Source organism: Lutjanus erythropterus, chromosome 6, assembly GCF_056507025.1.
Source record: "Lutjanus erythropterus isolate fLutEry1 chromosome 6, fLutEry1.hap2, whole genome shotgun sequence".
Classification (NCBI taxonomy): Eukaryota; Metazoa; Chordata; class Actinopteri; order Lutjaniformes; family Lutjanidae; genus Lutjanus; species Lutjanus erythropterus.
In genome coordinates, this window is record NC_139322.1 from 12,265,001 (window position 1) to 12,285,478 (window position 20,478).

At 41.6% G+C, this 20,478-nt stretch overlaps 1 protein-coding gene across 2 annotated transcripts in view; it reads left to right on the top strand.

The window, feature by feature from the left end:
- The window catches only part of anks1aa (ankyrin repeat and sterile alpha motif domain containing 1Aa), a 91,973-nt gene that overhangs the window by 13,217 nt on the left and 58,278 nt on the right, over window positions 1-20,478 (top strand). For both annotated transcript variants that reach the window (XM_084720635.1, XM_084720636.1), the window contains exons 2-6: window positions 4,039-4,119; window positions 4,365-4,521; window positions 6,019-6,081; window positions 17,163-17,459; window positions 19,759-19,834. In XM_084720635.1, the coding sequence (XP_084576761.1) occupies window positions 4,039-4,119; window positions 4,365-4,521; window positions 6,019-6,081; window positions 17,163-17,459; window positions 19,759-19,834 (674 nt within the window). The remainder of the gene's footprint in view (window positions 1-4,038; window positions 4,120-4,364; window positions 4,522-6,018; window positions 6,082-17,162; window positions 17,460-19,758; window positions 19,835-20,478) is intronic.

Here is a 20,478-nt window from a genome sequence, read left to right on the forward strand (position 1 = left end):
GTAGTAATATTCTCATGAAGTATTTGTCTGTTGCAGTCTCAATACTCAGTGCTTTAGTGCCCAAACATATCATCTGAGTGTCAAATAGATCGCTGGTTTGAAAAAGGGTTGGGCGATGTCTGTCAAATTGACATAGATTTGTCTTATCACTGTCTCACATCCTAGTGCCAGCTTTAAAAGGGTCTTCTTCTCTGCATAACCTCAAGCAATTCAATACAGGACTATTTATTTTAAAATTCACATAACACAAGATAGGCTGACAGTTGTATCGCAATGCCTTTAACACAAAGAGTAAATGTCCTAATGTTCACTTGCATGACATGACAATCACTGCAATTCACAAAGTCATGTTAATTATGTTTTCAAACCCGTGGCGTGCCGTCTTCTCGCATTACTCCCGTCGTCGTTTCTGCCCTGTGCCTGAATTTGTTAAAGTCTCCAGTCGTAGTCGCTGCTCCCTTCATGTTTATGTTAATTTGTTTATGGGGTTTTTTGCTGTAAGCCGTTACATAACTCTTTATCTAGGACAGCAACTAGAGGTCTGCTTCTGTCTCAGTTTTGCCTTTTGATGTGTTGAACGGCCAGGCACAAGAAGACCGTGCCGCTATGCTCTTAACTACAAATTTGGTTGCTGCTTCTGGCAGGAATGGAGAGGAAGTGTGTGCATGTGATGCCTTAAGAGCTGACATAATCGTAGCTCACACATTTTCCCCCTCTCTTAACAGAAAATTATCAATCGACAGCATTTCCTCCCACTGCATTTTCACACTCGAGTATTTCCTCCTGGCACGCCCTGCTTTTGATGTCCCATGTCTTCATGGGTGCCTGACTCGGTGAGATGAGACCCAGAAGGCCCGCTGTAAGAACTAAACGGCTTAGGTTATGACTAGTAGAGTGGTGCATCCCTGTGTGTCTGTGCTCTGTCAGGCCCATTGTTCTGCAGGCTATGGAACCCTCCAAGACACTTATTTAATGAGACGGCTCTGACTGTGTAATTGCAGGCTGCTCTGAGAGCTATTATGGGAGATGTATTTTAGGGGGGCAAAACAGCCATTACTGCGACAAAAACCGGGCCGTGTGTGTGAAGCAAAGTCACACATTCACACGGAAGCTGATATGAGGAAGCCGAACACCCTGCGACCACACCTTAAACACACTGATTCGATAATAGATCAATTTATTTAGTGTTAAGTGTGTTCAGCTCCAGGAGCTGATGTTTAAAGGGACAGTACATGCCAAAATCAATATTTTTCCTCTTTCCTGTATTGCTTTTTATTCATCTATACCATCTTGATTTGGTGTGAGTTGCCAAGTTTTGGAGCTATCGGCCACTAGGGCTGCAACTAAGGATTCTTTTCATTAGTGATTAATCTGCCAGTTATTTTCAGGATAATTGTTTAATCTATGAAATGTCAATGAATAATAAAAACAAAGCTCTTCACAGTTTCTCAGAGTGTAAAGTGACACAACTTCTTTTCCCCAACGAACGGTTGAAAATACAAAGAGATCATTGTTTTAATTTCACTCAATTGGGCAAATGTGTCAGAAATCTACTCAGATGTCTACTGCGACATCTACAAAATGTAAGAAATTAGTGAAAAATATCCATCCATTTTCTTAGACTCCAAGATGATGTCTTTAAATGTCTCCTTTTGTCAGATCAAAATGAAAGATTTACAGTTTAATGTGATAATAAACAGAGAAAAGCAGGCAATCTCCTTTTACTAACAAGAATGACAAAGAAAAGCAGAAAATCCTTACATTTAAGAAGCTGAAACTAGCAAATGTGTGACCTTTTTGCTTTAAGAATAACTAATTGAGTATCAAAACAGCTGGCAACTAGTTTTCTTTTGATTGACTAACTGATTAATCAACCGATTGTTGCAGCTCCATCAACTATAGAGATGTCTGCCTTCTCATGAATATAATGGGACTAGAAGGCACTTTGAAAATTACATTTGAAATGCTCAACAGCAATGTCTCTTTGTAGAAATCACCATCATCTGGTTACTCAAGATAATCCAAAGACCTTACTGTGGGCAGTTTCATGGAGGATAATGAACTACACCTTCAAACCATATCATCACACTAGCTAGCTCAGTGGTGCTAGTGTTAGCCAAGAGGATTAATTCATCATTTACACTCCACGTGCTCACAAGCTTCTCTGTGCGGTGATGAGGGAGTCGTGTGTAGTTCGATTTTAGATTATCTTGAGTGATCGTGTCGTGATTTCTGGAAAGATGCTTTGCTGTTGGGTTTTTTAAATGTATGTTTCAGTGCTTTGAGCAACACCAGCCAAGTGCCATCTAGTTCCATTATACTGAAGAGAAAGCAGAAATCTCCATGGCTGATATCTCCAAAACTCGGTGACTCACACCAAAACAATCTAGATGGGTAAATAACACTACAAGCAGGAGGAGAACTATGTGTTTTTAGTTTTGGGGTGAACTGTCTCTTTAATGTTTTTAACACTAAAAAGATTTGCATATAGCCTATGCTGCTGGGTTCTCTCCAAAGGCTTTATTCATAGAAATGACTCTCTTGCATCAGAATCCAGTGCAGTAATAATTTATGAAGCTATCCTCATGTCAGATCAGTGGTTTTCATTGGTTTTGAGACCATTTTCTATAATATATCAAAAGCTAAGTAAATAGTAAAAAAATTATATAAGATTTCTCTTCACTCTTTTCATTTCTTTCTCTCCCATTCATGATTGATTCTCTGTGAGGCCCAGTGGTTTTGCTCCCATTCCCTTTCTGTTTGCCAAATGACTCTGGTCTCAGATATTTGGTTCACTAGTGCTGGGATTTTCCTTGTCACATGATTTATTTAGGATGTGTTAAGGTCTCTCAGAGAGGCCCAGTCCTGGCACTCCATCTCACCAGACATCCTTTAGCTTCTTAAATTACTGCCTCCATCTCTCTTTGCCGCCCCTTCTTTCATCACTCTCTTTCCTCCTCACCACAGCGCTCTTTGCAAATTAAAAGAAACAAACCAATCTGAGCTGACAGCTGAGTTCAGCTCAAGTGAATGAGAGTGCTGGGCTGATGCTGGCCTATCTTACACTTTTCCCTCTTCTGTGCTTTTTGGCATCTCAATGCCTTGTTTGTTTGTTGCTTACACTGCATAACAAAAGCCTATTCTACTTCAGGACATGGCCCAGAATAATCAGGCTGGGGTTGCATGGAGTTACTGTAAACGAGACGTAATTAGCTCATCTGAGCTGCTGCTCACTGGTGATAGTGTTTCTTTTTCCTTCCTGGTTTTCTGGTTCGATGCTGCTGCTGGCCCTGCTTCTTCATTCCTGTCCAGAGAGTGTGTATGAATGGATGTAGGCCTCGGCAATAAAACAATAAGGATTTGTTCAATGAAATGTTGAATAGTTTCACTTATATGAATACAATGAAATGGCACATAACATTAATAAGCCCTGGTTCATCACCAGTCAATTATATCCCTTGATATTGGGACATAATAAGATTGACACACAAACAGCCAATCATTTAAAATGTGTGTTGTTTGGTTGCACCACCGATCGATGTGAGAAAAAAACAGAAACGGTGTGGAGTGAGAAAATGAGTGCAGACACCGTCTGCAGGGACCCGTGTGTCTTGCTAAATAAAGAGGTTAAATTCAAATTAAGATGGTTAAGTTTAATAAATGAAGTGATTCAATTTAAATTAAGGTGGTTAATTTCAATAAATAAAGTGGTTAAATTCAACCTTTCTTCTCCTGGTCTTTATTTAGAACAGTTAGTTATTGATATTGACTGAAATAAACCATTTTATTGTGATAATTCTTTCAGCTTTATCACCCAGCCCTACATGTACGCCCCCACCTGTGTGTGGGTGGGGTTGTGCTGTGATGTGAACTAGCCGCCGTTGCAGACTGGGGCCCTGAGATAGCGATCAAAACACACCCACAGTTAAGACTTTACAGAGGGATCGGCAGTGTTTGTTTTGTGTGTGTGTGTGTGCGTGCGTGTGTGTGTGTGTGTGTGTTATGTTTTTGCCTAACAGTCCTTTCTTTTCTTCACAGTATCTGGAGAGGCCCCAATGTGAATTGTGTGGACAGCACTGGATACTCCCCTCTCCACCACGCCGCCCTTAATGGACACAGGTAGATCTGTGATAAACAACTTTGGGAATGGGGGGGGGGGGGGGGGGGTGTCTGTGTAGGGGCTTGCTTCAGCTCTGGTGTTTATGCTCTGCATTAAATGAGGTCTGCCCTCGCTGATAATTGTCCCTGTGGGGAAATAAAACTATTGATTGGCTGTTTGTTAAGGCCTTGTGTATTTATTAGTGTGGTTTATACCCGTGGCATTTTCTGACCCGACCTGCCCTGTCCCCTTCCTTCATCTGCAGCGAGGTGGTGGAGGCGCTGCTACGAAACGAGGCCTTGACCAACATCGCCGACAACAAGGGCTGCTACCCTCTCCATCTTGCTGCATGGAAGGGAGATGAACATATTGTCAAACTGCTCATTCACCAAGGACCTTCACACCCCAAACTCAACGAGCAGGTCTGCCACTGCATTTGCTCGTCTGTTTGTGTGTGTGTGTGTGTGTGTTTGTCTCTGTTTCGCTCTTAAGGTTCCAGTTTTTAAACACATTTCCCCATGCTGATAATATCATTGTGAAGTGACGTCAGTGCTAAATTGATTTGTTCCTCCATCTGTTTTATTTTGGAAGATGTGAGTCTATATTTGCAGAGGACGCATTAGAACCTCAGCAATAGCTTTTTAGTCCTCTTTTTAATGGTTCACACCAAAACCAAAAATACATGTTGCTCCTCTTACCTGTGGTGCTATTTATCCATCTTGATTGTTTTTGTGTGAGTTGCAGAGTTTTTGAGATATCAGCCGTAGAGTTGTCTGCCTTTCATTTAACCACGCAGAAAGAAGCATGGATCAACAGGAATGTAAACGTCCTCTTCAGCCGAGCTGTAACCTCTTGTCCATGAGTAGATGCACACTTCCCTGTGTGTGGTGACACGGTTGGCGGAATGTAGTTTTATATAAAGAAAATAGTTCCTACAATAAACTGCTCACAACAAGGTCTGTGGATTATCTTGAGTAACCAGGTCGGAAAGAGACACTGCTGTTGAGTCTTTCAAATATTTTTTTTTGACACTTTAAGCGGCGCAAGCTGAGTGCCATTTAGTTCCATTATATTCAAGAGAAGGTAGACATCTCTACAGATGATATCCAAAACTTGGCAGCTCTTACCAAAACAGTCTAGATGCATAAATAGCACTACAGGCAAGAGGAAAAATATGTGTTTTTGATTTAGGGCTGAATAGTCCCTTAAGTTAATACACTTGAGCCCCTAGAACATGTTGCTTTTCGGCACATTTTCTGACCTCAGGTAGTTTCATAATTACAGTTTTAATGGTTTAGTCAGCAGCTGTAGGAAGTTGAACATTCTTCCTCTTAAGGAGGTCATTTTTAGCAGCGAAATGCCACAGACATATTTCAAGTTCTACTTCAGCATGGCATGCTCTGTACCGTATTGAAGAAAATGAATGTCAAAAAGATTGCGAGCAGAGTTCATTAACATCAGTGCATCGTGAATCTGACTTCCACTGTGAAACTTGAAGTGCTTTGACGCCGTGCTAGTGTGAGAAGTGCCTGTTTGCCCTAACCATTTTAACTGTTTTAACTCATATTTTTTTCATATTTTGTTTGTTTGGTTGCTTATTGCACAGACAGCATCCAGACCGGCACCGTCTCTGGCCTGTTCTGTTTGGGATGAGGAGAAATGACCCATTATGAGCTCCACAAATGTCGTCTATTAGAACCATACAATTTGAGCAAACGAGCCACATTCAGATACAGCAGAAAGTCCATCTCATTCTGTGTCATTTCTCCCTGCCTGTTCATGACATCTGATTGTTCATTAACTCAACTCTGATTTTTTTCTCCTTCTTATTTAGTTTGACTCATTTGTGATCATCATTCATTTGTTCATTGCTTGTCTGAACCGAAACCATCGTCCTATCTTCTCTTCCTCCCTCCCAGAGCTCTGTAGACCATAAAGAGTTCAAACGCTGTGGGCCCTTTGACCCCTATATTAATGCCAAGGTGTGTACACAGTGCTGCCGACAACAACATTTCCTTTTGAAGTGCTTCTTTGCCTTTCTTGCTGTGTTGGCTTTGCTGTGCTTGGGTTTGGTTTGTTGCTGCTGCTGCTGCTTGCGGGGCCACTCTGTTGCAGAGATATGGGGAGGCTTTTAATTTCACCAGCTATCTGTAGGTCCCTGACTGTCCTCTGGCTTTCTGCTCATTTGTCAATTCCATCTAAGAAGGTAATCTCTGTGCTACACATTACATTACTGTTGCACCAACCTTTTGTCCCAGAGGGTTCTGTAAATATCTGTCCTCTGAGGGTCACTGTAGGTGATTTGTGAGCCTATATATTAACTTTTTTTCTTGGCACATTTGGTGTGAAAACTTGTGTAACATTCAGCCTGTTCAGCCTGAAGCAGAACAGTTGTTGGCACCACCCAGCCAGCAGTAGGAGATGATATTGACTGATACAGACCACGCTATCAATTAAAACAACAACAACAATTAGTCATCTAATGCAATATTGGCTGCTGCATGCTGGTGGTTTGTGTATCACTACAAATTGAGTGCTAAACAGATGAAATGTGTAGTGCTGCAATTAATGCTTATTGTCATCACTGATGAATTATTTCACAATAATGAACATGACAAATGGTGGATGCAATTTACCTCAATCCAATCTGACCTATAGCTACAGAACCTAAAGTACTGATTTCTTACAATGGACAGAGGAGAAAATCAACAAACTCTTTAAAGCAATGAAAGGATCTTTTGTGCATATTTACCACACTGATATTATCATGTGAAATGATCTCAGTACTGAATTGATGTTCCTCATTCTGTTTTTAGTTTGGTAATGAGCGTGAGATAGAACAGTGTCAGACAGAACAACTTTTTCAGCACATTTGTTGACTGCGAGTTTCATATTCACAGCTCTAATGGTTTAATCAGCATTCATAGGAAGTCATTTTAGTTTTAGTTTGAACCGTCCTAGTCACGTGGCTCCAGGGATGGCGATGTCGGTTGGTCTTTGGTCCAGACTGAAATATCTAAAAAACTATTAAATCGATTCTTATAATTTTCGTGTAGATATTTATGTTCCTCAGTGGATGAATCCTACTGACTTTGGTGATCCCCAGACTTAACTTTTAGTACCATCATGTGGTTGAGATTTGCGGGTTTTTAGTGAAATGTCTGGACAAATGTTGGATGGATTGTCACGACATTTTGTGCACACATTCATGCTCTAATCAGAATGAATTGAAATAACTTTCATCACCTGAGTTTTCATCTATGTCCATCATCAGGTCTTTTTTTATTTCCAGTAAGTTGGTTTACTTTGTGTTTACTTATTGAGGAAATGTTAGGTTGCTGACATATCAAACCTAAGGCACGACATCCTCTGAAGTTTGATCTCTGACCCAGAGATTCAGAAGAGCCTCACTAACCCTGACCTCAAAATCCAGTATGGCCTCTCTGTGCATCAACAAAAGTGAAAGCTGTAGTAATATACTGTTTATTAGCACTTCTATTTTCTGTGTTTCGTTAAATCAGATGTGCACATATACTACTGTCCCACTTCTACCTGTGGACATGTTGCTACCGTGTTTGTATAAATTCCACCAAGCACCGCAAAGGTTTCCTTGGAGGCGTCTATCTTGAATTTCTGAGTTATTCTTCTGGAATGTGGGTCATTCAGGTGTGACGTCATTCCAAACTCTGACTTGTAAGTGGAGCACAGCATAAGGTGGTGGTGAGCACAGTTAGCATTTCTTGCTAAACATTAGCGTGTTAGCATTGTCATTGTGAGCATGTTAGCATGCTGATATCTGCATTTAGCTCAAACCACCTATGTGCCGTAAGGACAGCCTCAGAGAGCCACTAGCATGGCTTCAGACTTTGCTGGCTTATTAAAATATTGATTGAGGTGGCAAAAGTTCTGTATATTTCAGTTTAAGCACCACCCTCATTGCATTCAGCTGCCCAGGGAAGCCCCAATCACAGCCAGTCTACATGAGGAGGATGGCTGTTGAGTGGACACTGCAGAGCTGACAGCGTGTCTGACAGTGTCGCCTCTCACAGTTGGAGCAGTGTGAACATGTTGGTCGCTCTATGATTGCATTTTCAGCAGGCAGAGCTGCAAACCCACCCAGGCCTGTAGATAAAGCTGCACACTATTTTTGAACATTGTCACATTTCCCCTGGACTAATCTTCTTAGTATTTGGATGGGGAGTCTGGCTTTCTTTAATGCTGCTGCTGCTGCTATATGTTGGAGTGTGAATTTTCCTGCAGTGGTTGTCTTACTTTCTCTTTCCATTCAGTCTGTTTGATGGATTTAACATCGAGTCTTGTGGTCTGCTGAGATTGTAGATGGTGTCTTAATGTAAAGACTTTTAGGATAGTTTGGGGACCACTACCTGGTCACGGGGCTGAATAATTGAAGCCTTGTTATGAATAAATCAGAAACATGGATGCAGTGTGGAGGCTCTGGCTCTGGATGTGGTCATGGCTGATGGCATCATGTGACTGAGTGGGCGGCGGGGGGGGTGGGTCCCGCCTCCCCTCTCATCACACTCCAGGACCAGAGAGGCATCTCATGAGGAGGATGGGAGGTTTTCAGTGTACCAGTCTCTTTGCATCAGCATCAAAGCAACATTTCCATGCCATGCTTGTCTGTGTGTGAGTGTGTAAATGGGTGTATTTGCCCCTCCTCCTCCTCCTCTTCTCCCCACCTCCCAGTTTGTGCTTGAAAGCTCGCGTTGCTGAGGAGAGGAAGAGGTGGGATGTTGTCATAGTAACCGTGTCACGGCTTATCGGCTGTACTGTACAGCGGTGGTGAGTGACCCAGCGGAGAGATGAGGCGTTTGTGCAGACGTGGAAAGGTGTGCGATGAGCCTTTCAAGGGGGGGTTCTGGGTCTTTAGCGGTCCCCTTCGGGGACACTTGAGGGAATCATCCTGGACTGGGTCCAATTCTCTGTCATCCTGCTCCAGGAAGCCAGCCAGACTAATGTTTATTCATTTTACCTTTGTGCTCTCGCCTACTGAGAGTATCCTGAATGTGTTGGCCACTTTGATGTTTCGGATGCATCAGTTGGGCAGAACCAACCATGACCCACAGGACCTGACCTGGACCGACCCCACCATCTGAATACTGGGGTTACACCGGTTCAGTGCCTACTTTTCACACGCAGAAGAAATTTACTGGTTAAAATAGTTTAGTTCAGTATCTGTTTATTTGAAAAATACCATTTTGATCTTTGATTTGGGACTACAACTAATGGTCAACCTCCTAGTGATTTCACTTTTTATTAAATGTAGACGTCTTATGGAGTTAACAGGCATTACTTTTTTTCATTTCACAGAATAGTTGAACTGAGTAGCGATTTTATTTTGCTATTAAATTGCTAAGAGTTTGCTTAATGCTAATCAAAATGCACATTTTTAAACCATAATTCTTATTTAGCTTTGATTTAAAAGCAATATTACTGTTCAGTGAAGATGTTCAAAAATAGAAAGCTTACCGCTGCTTGAGCAAAACTCCACATACCTTGTTCAAGGTACATTTCCTACTAGTCACTAAATGCTCTAACTTCTGGGAAAACACGGGATACGTGAGCAAAGAAGTTGACAGATGTAACTAAACATAACATGAATAAAACTTTCATCTGTGAACATGATTTCTGCTTTCAATTATCAAAACAGTTGCAGATTATATTTCTGTCATTTGACTAATTGATTAATTAATTGACCAGTGGTGTCAGCGCTAAATAAATAAATTATTAAAGTAATTTCTGAAGCAAGTTCAAACATTCTCTGGTTGCAGCTTCACTAATTATATTAGTTGTGGAGAATACTCTTATCTAACGAAGGATGGAATAAGGTTTATTTAATCATTATCATCATCTAATTATCATTATTATAAATACATATAGTACAGGAACCCTGGCTTCAGTAGAGACCATTTTAATGAATGTTTTCACTGACCTCTTTTTTTTATTAATTACCATGCATTCTGTGTATTACTCCATAATAGGATATAGCCCTCGGTCTGCCCAGACTCATCTCACGCTACCTCTCACACAGGCTTCATTTTCTTATATAGGTCACATGTCTAATACAATATATGTTTACATGAGTTCCTCTGACCGCGGCTCAGAGGTCCGGGTGCTCTGCCTGTTAATGTGGACTCAAACAACAACACTAACTGTACATTCCTCTGCACAAATTCAAACAGAATAACAGTGATGCTCAAAATATGCCAAATAAGTGGTATTTAATAAAAAATAAAGGTAACAGTATTTCGCCGTTGGACGCTTATATTCAGACTGCAGATGAATCGTATGTTTTTGTGTCAGACTTGGTGTGCAGCATCTGTCTGGTGGCTGACATAGAAAAAGTTTCTGATGGCAGTGGCAGAAGTAATTTCTCCGGACTTGGTCACCTCATTATCAGTTGAGCAGAGTTTCCCCTCCCTCCTCTGGGCGCAGCGCTCGCAGTCTGTCAGCGTGCTCATTTATCCCCTCTGTCTGTCACTTCAGTGTCCAGCACTTCCCTCAACAACACACCACCCCCCCTCCCTTTACCTTCTGCTCTCTGCTCATCCTCCAGGACTTGTTCTTGTCTCTGGCGTGCCAAGAAACGGGTGAAGCACATTTGACGGGCCCTTGAGGGGACGTGTTGTTATTTAACACGAGGATCGGGATTTCTCCATTGTCATGCATTCACATTTGCAAATTTCAGGGTGTGTCTGCGATGGCAGTTGGAGCCATTTGTTACTGGAGGGGCAGAGATGGTATCTAAGATCTTTAAGGATTCTGGCTTAGCTGTGTTTGGAAAGTGTATCCCATTTAATCAAGTGGAATATGAAGGGGAAAACTAATCTTTCCTGTAAAAGGGGAGAAAAAGTCCACTGAACAGAGAATTACCATCTGTGGCAGGAAGCCAGTGAAACATTCATCTCATTACATGACTGCAAGGCCTGTTTACTCTGGAGTGCGTAACAGAGTTCAAATAAAAATCCACTATTGGAGTCAACCTTTATATCATTGTAACTGTGCATTTAAGGGAACAACACTTTGGGAATTTGGATGAGGATTTACAGGGACATTGACAGATTAGTTGATTAGTTTTTCTATAAAAAAACAGAATTTCCACAGTTTCCCAGAACACAACAGGATGTCCTTTAGATTGCTTGTTTTGTCTGACCTGAACTCAAATATCGCAATTTTTTCTTAAGTAACCGGGTGGGATACTGGGATAATGTACAGTAAGCAGATCATTTTTGTGAAATAAACCCAGACAAGGTAGTGCAGTCTTGAATCATCCTGAACGTACATTATTGTACATAATCTCTTACATAACAGTATCCAAAATCTAAAACAATATCTAGTCTCATATCATGATATCAAATTATGTTTATTATGTGCTTATAAAATTATAAATTAGTGCTTATAAATGCTAAAGATTGTGTAGCTGAAAGCTGGATAGTGAATTTCCATTATTTGACACTCTTAAACATTAAAAATACCAGAGATACAGTTTTGTGCATGTGTGTGAGAGATCTATGATTTGTATAAATGTGCAAAAACAGGCTGTATTTCAGATTGTGACAGTGGAGGCAGGCGTGTAGCGAGCATGGGCAGCCCTTTGGCACACTAGCTGCAACAGCTGCTCAGCCCACCCCTCCACCACCACCACCCACCACTACTACTACCACCACTACCAGGGGCCATGGTGACGTAACCCCTGCCTGGCTCTGCTGCCAGCCCGGGCGTCACGTGACTGAGGTCGCCAGTCGAAGCGCGTTACCATCTCCCAGCCCCAGGTTGTGAGAATCATAACATCATCCGTTCTCACTGTCACGGCTGCTCCTCTTTACCTCCCCTGCCTCCTCACAGAATATTCTGCAGCATGAAAACACAAAAGAGGGTAATCTCCAGATGTTCCTGGTTAGGGCTGGGTTTATCAATCAGTAGCAGACACCAGGGCAGATCTTAATCTCTGCTTGTTTGACATGTGCAGAGGTCTAAATCAGGATGAGGTTTTATGCCGTCTGCAGCACAGTAAAGACAGGATTTTCATAAAAACATGTACTGTCCAGGAAGTCTTGGCTGTGCCGTATGAATTCTAATCTCTTTCCCAGCGTGGCTGCTAGTCATTGGTGCCATTTTGTGTAATAGCCTACAGATCTCTGTCTTGTTAGTACATGATTGTTTGACTGCTCACGTGGGCCGTGGTAGTACAGTGGAGATGAGGCTGATCCTGTTCTGTTATAGTGTGAGGTTTCCTGCTGGAACTCACTGGGTCTCTCTCTCTCTCACAGAATATAAAAGTGTCACACTGACTGAATAATGTTTGAAATGGGAATTTTATTTTGCTGCAGGGCTTTCCGTCTCCTAAAATTAGTTTCAAACCAGGCTACCCATTTTTAGTTCCCCTTGTGCCATGTTTACTCCGTGTTTTAATCACTTCAATAACAGAATGTTTTTGTCTCATAGACTTACATATGGATATCAAAACATGCAACTCCTGTGCATGCAGCTGTACACTAGATCGATTTTTAAGCTGTTGTTTTCCAAGTTGTGGTTTCTACATCCATCAGTATGATTTTACTATGGTTTTCATTTAATAAAGTCTGGCAATTGCAGGCACTACACTGAATATTTTTCCTGGTTATTGGTGCTGACATGGTGACACTGAAGTTACATAGTAGTGGCATTTTATATGCAGAACATACAGACATCTTATGTACGGTATAATTCAGACAAACTTTGTTCAGACTTATCTAGTGGTTAGGTGTATGTGCAAGCACGTGAATATGGTATATTGCCCAAAAACATGTCAGATCAAATGTGCACACAGTAGGGTTCATGCAGGTGTGTGTGTGTGTGTGTGTGTGTGTCTGTTTCAGCTGAGAGATTGTGAACCACAAGTTCTCTATGTATTAACTTACAAAATGTCAAGAAAGGAAATATTCATGCACCTATTTCCTTCTAATGGTACAATTTCTGAATTCAAGTTTCTCTTTTTTACTGAACTAAAGACATTGTAAAACACTTTAATTCAGATTTGACAGACAGAAACAAAAGTTGAAGAGGTCACTGAATAGAGTGCAGATCTCTGCCAGGCAATTCAAAAAGAATATTCAGATATGACCCCTTTCTAATCACCAACATTTTGATCATTAACTGTAATGGAATTACATATATTTTCTTAGTTACTGTAACAGATTACAGTCTACAACAGATACATCTAATTAGTTTCTCCCCGACACTGCTAGCAGGTAAGTTTTGTTTTTGGTCTAGCAGTTGGTGATGACCCCTGGCAATGTGTGTACTGTTACGCAGAATGAGAGTGCATCCCAGAGCATTGACTTGTTCAGACCGTTAAATTAGCAAAATAACATGATAAAAATCGGCTGAAAAATCAACCCAAAAAAACACCCAAACTCAGATGGACTCATTCATCCAGATTGGACTCACATTCGTCCAGTTCGTCCTGAGCACACAGGAATATTTCACAAATACTATGTTCCACACGTAGGTCACAGAAATAAAGAATAAAACTTGCTAAACTCCATAATCTAAAGATGCTCCTGGTCTGTCTCCAGTAAATTTGACATTTATAAAGTGTGGATGAGCAGATTATGTTTTCCAAAACAAAGTATAGTTACAAAAGTAAAATCAAAAGACAAACCACAGTCTAATCATGGATGGTAGGAGTGGTTTGGTGGGCAATGGGAGTGTGAATAAAATGTGTAGTATAGCTTGCATCAAAGGAGGCAGGGCGGCAGGGCTTGATGTTTCATAGCTGTTTATTTCCTATCAGTGAGTCAGGTGTCTGGTCAGCCATGTTTAATGCGATCAGATGCTGGCTGACACATAGCTATAGAGCACTGACCACCACACTGGCAGGAGAGACACTTAGTCTTAATATGATCATAAACACTGGGTTCAAGGTAACAAGTTCACTAGGTGTCTTATGTTGCACTCCTGTTTTGTACTGTAAGAAAATGTTTCACGTTTTATTGTTTACAAAAAAAGTCCTGTTGTTTTTGTGTAAATCAGTGTGTGCTAGATTTACTCAGATTACTAGCGAAGCAGCAAACCTGCATGTTTGAGGAAGTGAGTCATGCTGATGTAATCACAGCATGTATGTTTGCCTGCTGAAGTCATGTAAATACTCGGAGTAAATCTCTCTAAGAAGCTGTGTCAAATGCTTGATGGTGCGTTACAGATGAAAGACGGCATGCTCTTTTCGTGTGCGGTCCGGCCGGCCATTTCTCGGCGACTACATGTGAGTTTGTTTTGAGCCACAGAGAGAATACCGCTGAAAGCAGAAACACAGCGCAAATCCCAAATCCAACCGATGAAACCACCCAGGCAGCGAAAACTGAGGTCGCTGTGGTTTGCATCTCAGAGAAAGGCCTTTTTTGTTCATTTAAGACCAGTGTTTTCTCTCAACCAGCCTCTGTGCTCCCTCTTTTGATAGGCAGGTGTCGTTTTGTTTCTCTAAGCTCCACCTCCTCCTCTCTCTGCTCAAGCTGTGACCTGTTTTGCCTCTGTAGTACAATACTCACTCTCTATTCCCCTCTCAATCCCACTCTTTCCCTCCAACAATGAAGGAGATACCTGCTGATCCCATCTGGCGCCAGGTCTTTTTTAAAATTGTGACTGAAGGGGCGACTGACACCTGTCTAAAACTGCCCTGTTGCCCCACTCCACGTAGTATCCTGACCTGTCTTCAGTGGCACAGCTGGCACGTTCCCCTGGGAGTCGCCCAAACGGGCATCAAGCGTGTCCATGTGGGGGCTTCTTCATGCCAGCTGTCAGGCCTTTGTAGGTGGCTCTGTGTGTCTGGAATGACTGCCTCTCAGAGCATGTGGCTCCACAATAGCTGCCGCACCCATCCAAGCACAATATGTGAATAGAGCCAAAGAACCAGAGGGTTGTGCAGGATTTGTTTGCAGATTGCCAAGAATCACACGTTTGCAATTCTGTCACACCTTGAGAGACTGACAACAGTGATTGTAGGGCTCTTTTCTGCTCTGCCACACTCACACTTTGCTATTTTTTTCTACTATGGTTCCCCCGTAGTCTGGCACATTCTTAATTATGACTAGTATCCACGTTGTCACTGTGTGTTAGTAGTTTGAGTTCGTCAGGAGAGTTATTCCCACGCCATCCTCTCCGTTCAGCCTCTGGATTGCAGGCTTTGCCCCCTGCTGGTCGTTCGTGTTACAGGCCGTCACATCAGCAGCAGTGCCGGAGGTTCTCAGGTCTGTTAGACATCGATCTTGTTGCTGCATGCGAGTCATTAGATCCAATAAACACAGCTTACTGAGTTCACATTGTAATTACTGGTTTTAATTGCTGTTTGCCTCTTTGTCTGTTAGCTTGTTGCTCCACAGTGAGGATTTTTGAACACAAATGGCCAAATGATAGGCTGCAAAGATGACATTGTTGTCACTTTTGTGAAGACTAAATTTACCATAGTGTGAGCATGAAGTACATCATTTACTGTTGACAGAATTTCTATTTTAATCTTTACAGAGTCCTCTTCTCACTATTTTTCTCAATTCCAGTGAGTCTAAGAAGAAATATTGAGTTTACATTACTGTCAGGCAATTAGCCAGACTTCTTAGTATTAGATTGGCATATAAGTTGTACTTGTATAGTGCTGCAACAAATAGTTGATTAATTTAGACGATAATTAACAGTAAGAATTGACAGAAAAATCAATCAGCAGCTCTGTTTATTAGGAATGCTGTGATTTATCAAACAAACATCAATATAGACCTGTATTTGCGTTGTTGACTGCCATCAGTCTATAGACAAATAAGATAACATTCACCAGTAGCAATGACCAATGTTTACCCGTTGTGTCCCATCTGTTTTGCACTGGCTGCGTGCTGTGTTGGTTATTTGCAGTTTGGATTTAGATGCCAGTTGCTTGCATACACAGCTGCATCTGAATGACTTTAAACATTTTTTTTTTAAGTTATTTTTACAATGGAGATTTCTGTGTTTCTCTTGTACAAAAGGGGAGATGGCAGGCAGGACATGACATTGGAAGGATTATGTTTTGGATGTTGAAAAGTGGGTGTGTCACAACCCAACATGCCATGCTGTTGCTAGCTCGCTAACTAATGAATCTTAGCTCTGTGCTGCTAAAAGTTTAAGATTGATTAATGTATGGATGTCATGATACTATTGGTTGAAACTGGTTGGTTTAAGCCCATATAGGCAGGCATCATATTTTGTTTAACAGGAAGAAAATATGATTGAATTTTGATATGAGAATGCAAAGAAATTGAACTTTTGCTTTTTGTTTTGGCATGTGTTGTTACAAAGATGCATAATATGATCAGCAATGTGACCTAAAAGGGTTAAAAAAAGCATTCTTCAGTTTATCTTCATGAAAATACATACTGCTACTTCTCTTTCAGTCAGAATGTGGTGTATGTGGAAATGCAACACTCTTTCTCTTCCCCTCAATTGTCTGATGTCTAAAACTCCCATGATGATCGTTGCCTTTGGTGACTCTGGTGTGTGAGCAGAAACAATAGTGCCTCATAGATGTGACAGTCCGTCTTGACAGGACCAAATTAATGAGCCAGGTCTCACTCTTTGTTACTTTACAAAGTCACAGACGTTCTGACCTCTTGTCCAAGTGGTCCATGTCTCTGCTAATTCCCCACCTGTCTCGGTGCCTCTGCCCCTCTGCGAGCCCCCCGCTGCCCCTGGCGCTCAGTGCCATCCCCAACACCTGTCCTCATTAGTCCATGCAGCTCTGCCAGTCAGGCACACCCCCTCCCCACTCTGCCAGATATTCCCCCAGGCCTCACTCTGTGCTTCATCCTGGTTGGTGCTTTTTCATGACCTTTTCATCTGCTAATGTGGCAGGCTCTATGCACTGATTGGTTTAACCTCACGTTGACTAACTGAGTCACCTTTTCTTACTAATTAACGTACCTGACTCAGACCATGTCCCTTCTCTACTTATCTTCTTTATTATATCTTCTTGTCACTTTATTTCCTGTGTGTATGTGCCTGTGCTGCCTCTCACCCCTTAATTCGCCGCCCCCCCCAACAGAACAATGACAACGAGACGCCGCTGCACTGTGCTGCCCAGTATGGCCACTCCGGGGTGGTGCGGCTGCTGTTGGAGGAGCTGACGGATCCCACCATGAGGAACAACAAGTTTGAGACTCCGCTGGACCTTGCCGCGCTGTATGGCCGCCTGGAGGTGGTCAAGCTGCTGCTCAGTGCTCACCCCAACCTGCTAAGCTGCAACACCAAGAAACACACACCACTGCATCTGGCCTCTCGGAACGGACATCTGTCTGTGGTGGAGGTGCTGCTGGATGCTGGCATGGACATCAACTACGAGGTGTGTTTTTATCTACTTGTTTGTAAACTTGGGTGTCCTTTAGCTTGGACTCTTTTTCTGGTGTTTTGGGGACAATATTTTTTTAAAACTGGTCCAGCAGCCATCAGCTACAAAACAGGCTGCAATATAATCATTATGGATGATTGACCCTTCCTAAGTCCCACCCTTTTTGGAACCTTGGTCAGCTTTCTCCTTTCCTGTTTCCTGTACTCAGATATGCTATGTTCTAGGCTTGTCTATGTTGAAAAGAAAAGAAAACATGTTAAGTGAGTTTAACCTCCTAAAATAGCTAATTTACATCAATTGTTAGCTAGCTAGTTAACGTTTTGGTCTGAAGCCAGCTACCAAGCAATGCTAATCAGTTGTTGAGAAGGGTCCGGCTATATCATCTTCATCTTCATCTTACAGGACACATCACCAGAGATAACATCCTAGATTATCATACTTATTTGAACCCACACCTTGTTCTTTTCCTAAATCCACTTAAGTAATTGTTGTTCCTTAACCCAACCATGTAATTTTGCTGGGAAAATATAGCCTAACTGTGACTGTTTTGAGTGTCTTGTAGTACTGCGTTCCTGCAGATAGACCCACTGTACCTGCAATCATTAGTTAGCTACATCAGAATGTAGCACAAAGCTGGCTAATCTAGCTTGTGCTAACATCAGCTAACTAACAGTCCTATAAATGCCGCTTTAGCCATCTTCAAAATTTGGTTTTCTTTCAACATGTGAGCCTAGCACAGTGCATGTCTAGGAAACGGGAAAAGAGAAAGATAACCAATCCTTGGAACACAGGACAAAAAGGTTTGGGACTTAGGAAGGGTTGTGTGTGCACTGTTGAATTAGGTCCACTCAAGTGTGTTTGCTTTTTCCACTGACAGGCTCAGATTGAAATGAGAAACATTCTGGATATGTTTAAGATATGTTTTGTTCAAGCAGAAACCGCTGATTATCAGTCTTGGCAAAGCTTCCAGACTCCATTTACAGAAACAGTCATTTTGACTCAATGTAGACAGAAACAAAAGAAAACTCATCAAAAACATTTTGGTTCCTTCTGTGGTTGCAACAATCACCAACTCTGATTTGATTCATCAGTTAGGTGTGAAAATATCAGGAGAACAGCAAGAGAGAGAATTTCTCACATCTATTTCACATCTAACACAATAAAGTAAGGGTTTATTTAGACCAAACAGCCAGAGTTTATGAGTGTTGGAACCATGGAAAGACAAACCAATGTGGTTTTGTTACGTTTTATTTTGTTTCGGTCAAGTTGGAATGAAGATGACAATGATAAAATTACTGCTTCTGTAAATGGAGTTTGGAGGCTTTGAGGAAAGCAATAAATCAGCTGTTTATAGTTAAACAAAAAGGATCTTACTCTAACAAAAAGGTCTGTCTATGTAGGGATCCTTTTCATAAAGTTGTCAGACACTTAGAATAACAATCTGAGCCGGTCAGTAGCAAAAACAAGCACCTTTAGTCGACTTTCTTTCACAGTTTGCAATTACCCATAAGGGTTACATTGCAGCCCCTTTCACAGCTGACAGCTGCAGCAGTCTCACTCAATACTTGTCCAATTAAAAAAAAAAGCAATATTGTCCCCACTGGTCACATAGATGCATAAATCTGTGAAAATAGGGTCCAGGTTATAAAATACCAAAGTTACCCTTTAAAAGCTTCGGTTTGCAAGTGTTTCTTAATATGCTGTCATGGCCCAAATCATGTTGGGTAACTTAATCTGTTCTTGCAGCATTTCCTCTCTCTACTTCCCACTAAAGCTATGAGATTAAATGTAAAACTCTTAAGCTCCCAGTTTGCAAAGGGACTGCTGTGGTATCAAAGCAGAGTTGGGTCTGCTCCCCCTGGTGGGCCCTATGGGCTCTGAGTCTGTACCAAACTGTGCCATCCATCTGTCTGGAGATGCTCTTTCCTTCACTTTGTCCTCCTTTCCTCTGAATCGAGGATGTGGAGTCTATCCAGTGTCCTTCAGGCCTTGCATCCTGCAGGTTTCAATTAGCATGGCCCTGTGAGCTGGAAAATGCTTTGATTCCTCAACCACATAATTGTCAGTAGAGAAGTGGACCGGGTGGTGGGCATAAATCTGCCAGTCGCCATACACTGTTTATCTTATGTGGATGCTGGAAGTGGACTGCTGCAGGTTTAACTCAGTCTGATTCATCTGGCAATAGTAGAAGGAAACAAACGTGCTTTAATCTAACATAACAGTCATATTTTTGTCATGCATCAGTGTTTGTTTCAACTCTCTCTTTATGCTTCTGCTTTCTTCTTCTGCTCAGACGGAGAAAGGCAGCGCCCTCCATGAAGCGGCCTTGTTTGGGAAGGCGGACGTGGTGCAGAAACTTCTCAGTGCAGGTCAGAGCTCAGTGCCACACAAGTTATGTTTGAAACACTTGCTGCTATTAGCAAAAGTCCACACATAACACAATTTATTTATTTTTGTGACTATTTGTTTATTGTTTATACCTCACAGTCACAAAAGTGACACAAGGTAACACAAGGCAAAAAAAAATAACAAAACAGTTTTCCTTGTTTTCTTCCCTCTGACCCTGATATGATGAACAAAGGCATTGAAGCTGCAACAATTAATTGATGAATCAAAGTCAGTTTCTCCTAGACCCCCGCTGTAAACTTACAAGTGCTCGAACAGCAACAGCGGTTAAAGGATTTTAAGGTGCAAACAAAAGACCAAAAAAGTACAAATTTCAACAACTTACTGGTTCCGCCTTCTTCAATGGAATGATTTGCTGCATTTCATTTATGAATGTTAAGTCTTGGGGTTTCAGATTGTTGGTTGAACAAAAGAAGCAACCTGAAGACCTCGATTTAGGCTCTGGGAAAATATGATAAATGTTTTCACAATTTTTAACATTTTATAGGCTATTAATGACTATTAATGTTCAATAATGAAAATAATTGTTAGTTGCAGCCCTACAAGGCGATGTAAAAAGATAAGAGCACAAAAACACCAAAATATACATAAAAACAACAAACGGACA